At 39.4% G+C, this 7,614-nt stretch overlaps 1 protein-coding gene across 4 annotated transcripts in view; it reads right to left on the bottom strand.

Moving 5' to 3' along the window:
- Positions 1-7,595, bottom strand: part of LOC107714608 (chromodomain-helicase-DNA-binding protein 4-like) — a 23,446-nt gene extending 15,851 nt beyond the window's left edge. For 3 of the 4 annotated variants that reach the window (XM_016520496.1, XM_016520498.1, XM_016520499.1), the window contains exons 1-4: positions 3,577-3,916; positions 2,899-2,962; positions 1,974-2,086; positions 1,045-1,314 (exon numbers count right to left, since the gene is read on the bottom strand). In XM_016520496.1, coding sequence (XP_016375982.1) covers positions 1,045-1,314; positions 1,974-2,086; positions 2,899-2,947 — 432 coding nt within the window. In that variant the 5' untranslated portion in view covers positions 2,948-2,962; positions 3,577-3,916. Of the gene's footprint in view, positions 1-1,044; positions 1,315-1,973; positions 2,087-2,898; positions 2,963-3,576; positions 3,917-7,378 lie in introns of those variants that run through there. The other variant, XM_016520497.1, reaches the window with a different exon arrangement.
- Between the last annotated feature and the right edge of the window lie 19 nt (positions 7,596-7,614).

Here is a 7,614-nt window from a genome sequence, read left to right as displayed (position 1 = left end):
TAGTTTGTCACTCAGATGCAGGCAGTGCGCTGCATGAGACAAAAAAGTAATCTAGCCAAAACAACCGCATATCCGCTCTTTAGTGTAGATGCATGTTGATTTTATCAGACGATGCCGCGATTATAAATGAGAGTGACTCCTGGTTAACATGTATTAAAAGGGGTCGTGTTTAGTCACTATTTAGTGTGGTATTTTTTGACAATATTCACTCATCATGACAGTAAAATAGGGCATTCTAAGTCAATATACTGCAGTAATTCCTCTCTCAATCAGTAGAAAATATGGTTAACACTCGGTCATGCATGAAAAAATAAAATACCGTCATGTACAGTGAAACCGGTATAATTTTGAAAAATACCGCCCAGCACTAGTTCAAAGGTTTGGGGGCAGTAACTTTTATCAAAGAAAACTTAACTTTTATTCAGTAAAAGTAATTTATAATTAAAATTATATTATTACAAATAATTTCTATTTCAAATAAATGTTGTTCTTTTGAACCTGAAAAAAAATGCATCACAGTTTCCTCAAAAAATAATAAGAGACTTAAAAAACATTTAAAAATCTTACCAACCCCAAACTTTTGAATGGTAGTGTACCAACAGAAGGAAAATGAAAGATATAAGAAGCACTGATAAAAACTTTACAAACAAAACTGAAAATCTATATTTGTTGTTCCAACAATGTAGACAGTGAAAGCATAGACAAGGCTCAATATCGGTATCAGACTTTTCCAGGGACATGCACTTTGTACAAGTAACACTGTTTGTTAAAGCATAAGTCACAAAAAATCTAAATAAATAAATAAATAATAATAATAACAACAATGTATCTTGTGCACAAATATCTTTCAGGCATGACAAATTGTATTTTGAATCCTGTGCAACTGTATATATATTTTTTTTAAATTTTTTTTTTTTTTATTGTTTTTATTTATGTATTTGCAGTTATCAGATCACCCTCATGTGACACTGACTTTTTTAGTTGTCCCAAGGTTTTAATATCAAATCCGGGTTAAACAATGACCACCCATTGGCTAATCCTTACCTGCCCATCATCATTATCATCGTCATCATCTTCCTCCTCGGGCTCTGGATCTTTACGTTTGCTTTTTCCTCCAGATGAGCCACCAGCCTTTTCTCCAGCTGAACCTCCCTTCTTTCTCTCCTTGGAGGAGCTGGATCTCTTTTTCTTCTTCTTGCTTGGAGCATAGTCACTCCCTTCACTCTCAGATCGCATCACTCTGTCCTCCTCTTCTTCCTCACCTTCTACCATCCGGATTGCTTCCATGACTTCAGGAGAGCTGACAGGAACATCCTAGACCACAATAACCACCCAAGGAGAGATTATAATATCAGATAAACTCAGGTAACAACCTTTCAGTTCAATGCTTGTTTATATAAACATGTTTAACAGTGACGGTAATGGCAAATGATGATTGATGTGACACTGCAGCATTGAAATCAGACATACAATGTTTTTGAAAGAAGTTCTTATGCTCACTAAGGCTGCATTTATTTGATCAAAAAATTAAAGTAAAAGCAGTAATAGGCTATTGTAAAAATTATTTTCATTCAAAATAACTATTATTTTTTTATCTGAATTTTCAGCAGCCATTACTTCAGTCTTTAGTGTCACATTATTATTGAGAAGTCATTCTAATATGCTGATTTGGTGCTCAAGAAACATTTCCTATTATTATCAATGTTGAAAACATTTGTGCTGCTTAAAATTTTTGTGAAAGCAAAGATACATTTTTTTAATTCTTTGATTAATTTAATAGAAAGTTAAAAAACGGCACCATTTATTTGTAACAGAAATTTATTGTAACAATGTTAAAGCCTTTACTGTGAATTTTTGTCAATTTAATGCATCATTACTTAATAATAGTATACTTTTAATTTTTAAAAAATGACTGACCCCAAACTTATATCTATATACAGCACATATTCAGACCCTAATGGTGCTCCACTAACCTCTCTGAGGAGTTTCTGTCGTTTACTGCTCCTGCTTTCACGGCTTTTCTTTGCTTTCTTCTTCTTTTTGGATTTGGGAGTTTCTGCCTCCGATATTGGTTCATCGGCATCATCTGGCCAAAACACAGACACACAGCATGCATCAAACATGAACAATTAAAGCTAAACAAAATCTCAATTTTGATTTTCTGTCATTCCTATCCTTCCTGAACTGATACAGTACTTTTAATTCAATTTTATGACCCTTACGTCTTGAATACAATGACTAAAGGTAATATAGCACATTAATTTTGATTTTTCTTTAAGAGCTTAAAGCCTTCAGAATACATTATTTTTGTGCATTCCTGCCTCAAGATGTGAGTCTACTGTCCAAATATGTCAGCAGCATTGAAACTAGGGCATAAGGCTCTAGCTTTTGAAATCATTCATTTATTATAAGCTCTCTGCTGATAGGCTGCGCTACCAACGCCATTACGAGGGCGGCCAGAAGAGGAAAGCAAAACAAATGGGTTTGACACACTATGCTAAACGCACGGTATGATCGCTGGGGTAGAAAAACAAGCATTTTTCGCTCTTAAGATACTAAGGAGTCAGTAACAAATAGATTTATCTTTAATTTTAACATCTGCTGCTGACCAGTGATACAGGAAGTGATTTGACTTTTGTATACAGGTGCTTGCCGCTACTGCATCATAATTCATAAACTAAACATTTGGCTTTATATAGGCGTATGGCGCAGTAACACGTGGCTCACCAGCTCGAGCAAAATATATAAACATGAAATCTAGCAGTTCTTCTTACAAAAATGACGATTTGTTTAGAAGTACTCTGACATGTCAGCAGTTAATTAGCTTGTTTAGGCTCATTTGGGGAGGTTATATAACATGTGGTTAATGAGAGTCCTGACAGGACAGCTACACCTTACCATCTCTCATGGGTCCAAAATGGTCCCTGTCGTCTTCATTCCCCGACATATTCCCGTCCGGACGCTTGATACAGTAAAAATGACAACAATATTTTGATTTGGTTTTTAGCAGCACCCCATGCTGACAGAAAGAGATAAACAAGTGACAGGGGAAGCTAACTGTGTTATGATTAATTAAAATCAATTAACGCTTGTGGCATTTCATAACTACAACATCATACAGCGTGTAGTGTTAAAAGGAGTTTGACGTAGTCGTGTCATTTCGGGGTTTTTTTCGTAAACTTTCTCGCTCGATCCGAACGAAAGACGCCTCAACTTAGCTGTCAATCAAGTTAGCAAAGCTAGCAAACATAGTCAAGTGATCGGGCTGCAGGGAAAATGGCAGCCGGCTGGATGAGTTGAGTTAAAGCGCTTATCTGCCTTCGTTTCTGGTTAGATTCGTGTCTTTAAAACTTTCCTCCATGAAAAAAATAACACGCGGAGGTCGCGAAGCCCCCGACAAACACCACACGGCGCTTTATAACGCGGTGTCTCATAGTTGTAAGTTACCAGTAATTTTAGATATGTTTATTTTCTGTTTCATGCTTTTAAAAACTCGCCGAGAAACACAAATTTATTTGTATGCACATATTTTTTTTAACGCAGGCGGTTGGAGGTGGGTGGGAGGAATTGACTTACAGGTCAGTCCAAGGTGTAGATAGTCGGCGGTATGATCAGCTTTAGTCTGACGCGAAAGCTGCAGGTTACTTACTACCTATCACTGAAAAACAAAAAGAAGCTCCGAAAAGGTGTAAATCTTTGGGAGACGTCGTCCACTCTTCTCCCCTTTCCCCAGCGTCAGTGACCAGAAGCGAACATCCTCATACACACAAAGAAATCAGGGGGGGTAGAGACATCCCATAATAATCCTAGGCACGCTCCCCCCTCCCTACAACACTCACTCAACTCTGCATAGTTACCTCGCAACCTACAGACCATAATAATCATCTCCCCCTCGCACACAATACCAGCAAGTACACACTGCCTTCCCCTTTCTTAGTCCCTGCCCCCTTAGCAACCACGTTGCTATGGAGACACTGCCCCCTCCCGCCCTCTCCGGCATCCCATAATAGTCATAAGCAGGCTGCTCTGACATCCCATAATAAACACAACTCCTAAAAGAGAGGCAAGGAAAAAAACAACACCAGTCACATGGTCTCCAGGGAAACCCCAGGCCAGCTGGTGACAGACCATAATAATCTGCGGCTGTCTGTCCACCTGGCTAGGTTTTTGGTGCACGAACGACAGAAAATGCATATGAGCACCTGGTTGGAAGTCGGGCTAACAAGTAGTGCACTTCGGGTATCTGTCAAACGTCACACACCTACAAGAGTGACACTTCACAGTTTCAGAGGTGATGAAATGTCAAGGTGCATCAGTGCTTCTTTTTAATCCCATATCAGACCGGAGTCTGAAGATTGACTCCTGTAATGAGTGTAACAAAAACACGAACTCGGATATGCCGTGACAATCCTGAAATAGAACCTCACCCACGTTTAGACTCTGACCTCCAGTGACTTGCTGACTTCAGCTACCTATGCATTACAACAGGTCAATGCCACTTTGCACATAGTGAATGAAATGCAGATGTAATGTTTACATCCATTCATACATTACAGGTTTAGTTTTTTTTGGGGGGGGGGGGGTTATCTATTTAAAGCAACAATAAAAAATCAGTTAGGATATACGTACATATTTAGCAGTCACTTCTATTTATATTTATACTGTACACTGTTTCTCGCGAGAGGAACTTGCCAGTCACGTAGACAAACAGAGCTGAAATGTGTGAAGGGTTTTATTGCATCAAATGTGATAGAACTGACTGTAATCCCAGTATTTGAGTAAATGTAATTAGTTACTGTGCTTAAGTATCTTTTTTCGCAACTTCGTACTTATATTTGTGTACGATATATGATATTTGTAATTTTTACTCTCTAATTGACGACATTTTTTAGCATATATGTCCTCTTTACTCCACTACATTTGTAATGAGAAATACAGTTACTCATTACATTTTGCATGGCACCTGAAGCAGTTCTGCAACAGTTTATTTATGCTACAGAAGAAACCATATTACCATGCAGGGTGTTGACAGTACTAGACCTTGAGTTTATGTATCCAGACTTGTCGTGAGACTACATGAATGTGAGTGCATTAGCAGCTAGTTGCTCTCTTCTCCCCTTTCCCCAGCGTCAGTGACCAGAAGCGAACATCCTCAAACACACAAAGAAATCAGGGGGGGTAGAGACATCCCATAATAATCCTAGGCACGCTCCCCCCTCCCTACAACACTCACTCAACTCTGCATAGTTACCTCGCAACCTACAGACCATAATAATCATCTCCCCCTCGCACACAGTACCAGCAAGTACACACTGCCTTCCCCTTTCTTAGTCCCTGCCCCCTTAGCAACCACGTTGCTATGGAGACACTGCCCCCTCCCGCCCTCTCCGGCATCCCATAATAGTCATAAGCAGGGCGCTCTGACATCCCATAATAAACACAACTCCTAAAAGAGAGGGAAGAAAAAAAAACCCAGGCCGCTGGCCACAGACCATAATAATCTGCTGCTGTCTGTCCACCTGGCTGGGTTTTTGGTGCACGAGCGACAAAAAACGCATATGAGCGCCTGGTTGGAAGTCGACTAACAAGTAGTGCACTTCAGGGATCTGTCAAACGCCAGAGTGACACTTCACAGTTTCAGAGGTGATGAAATGTCAAGGTGCAACAGTTGTTTTTAATCCCATATCAGGCCGAAGTCTGAAAACTGACTTCTGTGATAAATCTGTGGGAAGCGGTGAAACAAAAACACTTAACTCTTATGAATCAGATCAGCCTTGACAATCCTGAAATAGACTCCGTGAACTCCAGTGATTTTACAACAGGTCAATGCCACTTCACATAGGAGTGAATGAAATGCAGAAGTCATGTTTATGTGATCCATTCAAGCGTCACAGGTTTAGTTTTGGGCGAGTAGATCTATTTAAAGCAACAATAAAAAAAATGAGTTAGGATATACATATTTAGCAGTCACTTCTGTTTATATTTATACTGTACACTGTTTCTCATGAGAGGAACTTGCCAGTCACATAGACAAACAAATGCAGCTGAAATGTGTGTAGGATTTTATTGCATCTCCTGCTTTTGCTCAAATGTAATAGAACTGAGTGTAATCCCAGTATTTGAGTAAATGTAATTAGTTACTGTGCTAAGTATCTTTTTTCGCAACTTTGTACTTGGACTGAGTATCAAAGATATTAGCAGCTTTTACTCTCTACTGACTACATTTTTGATCTTTACTCCACTACATTTGTAATTACTTATTACATTTTGCATTGCATCAGACTTTTTCTGCAGCAGTTTATTTCTGCTACAAAAGAAACAATATTACCATGCAGGGTGTTGACAGTACTAGATCTTGTGAGTTTTGTCGTTATGCAACTCGTCATAAGACTACTTTACATGAATGTGAGTGCATTAGCAGCTGCTGAATCGCAGTTGTTTCATAAATGAGATGAGGACATGGCTGCAGCTAGTGATAAGGGCCAAAACCAGCACGTCCATTTACTTGTACCGTTTTTGACCACTTGAGTTTAACTGAGACTTGTTTGCAAATGTTTACGATGAGAATCAGAATGAGCTTTATGAGCTTTATTATATGAGACGTGTTTGTAGATGTTTAAGAGGCTGTTGTGTCGACCTTGATTTATTGCAAAATTGAGACAGGAATTGATTTCTATTCTAGAAAATAAATGTCAGCTGTTTCTTGGTTTTCACTGTTATGTGTCTTAGGTGTTGTTGAGGTCTACAGCATCTTTTATCCTTCATCCTGAAACACACAAGTCTGATATCGACAACAACAATCAGACACGTCATCCTGGTACTTAAGAACTGTGAAGTTTCAGCAAAGAAGAAACTGTGCATGTTGTCAGGATAAAACACCTGGAAATTCAGATTTGTCAAACACACACAACAACATCATACAGCGTGTAGTGTTAAAAGGAGTTTGACGTAGTCGTGTCATTTCGGGGTTTTTTTCGTAAACTTTCTCGCTCGATCCGAACGAAAGACGCCTCAACTTAGCTGTCAATCAAGTTAGCAAAGCTAGCAAACATAGTCAAGTGATCGGGCTGCAGGGAAAATGGCAGCCGGCTGGATGAGTTGAGTTAAAGCGCTTATCTGCCTTCGTTTCTGGTTAGATTCGTGTCTTTAAAACTTTCCTCCATGAAAAAAATAACACGCGGAGGTCGCGAAGCCCCCGACAAACACCACACGGCGCTTTATAACGCGGTGTCTCATAGTTGTAAGTTACCAGTAATTTTAGATATGTTTATTTTCTGTTTCATGCTTTTAAAAACTCGCCGAGAAACACAAATTTATTTGTATGCACATATTTTTTTTAACGCAGGCGGTTGGAGGTGGGTGGGAGGAATTGACTTACAGGTCAGTCCAAGGTGTAGATAGTCGGCGGTATGATCAGCTTTAGTCTGACGCGAAAGCTGCAGGTTACTTACTACCTATCACTGAAAAACAAAAAGAAGCTCCGAAAAGGTGTAAATCTTTGGGAGACGTCGTCCACTCTTCTCCCCTTTCCCCAGCGTCAGTGACCAGAAGCGAACATCCTCATACACACAAAGAAATCAGGGGGGGTAGAGACATCCCATAATATTCCTAGGC

Source organism: Sinocyclocheilus rhinocerous, unplaced genomic scaffold (assembly GCF_001515625.1).
Source record: "Sinocyclocheilus rhinocerous isolate Xijiao unplaced genomic scaffold, SAMN03320098_v1.1 scaffold3008, whole genome shotgun sequence".
NCBI classification, from domain to species: Eukaryota; Metazoa; Chordata; class Actinopteri; order Cypriniformes; family Cyprinidae; genus Sinocyclocheilus; species Sinocyclocheilus rhinocerous.
Note: the sequence above shows the minus strand (reverse complement) of the source record. Positions and strands in the feature narration are given on the sequence as shown.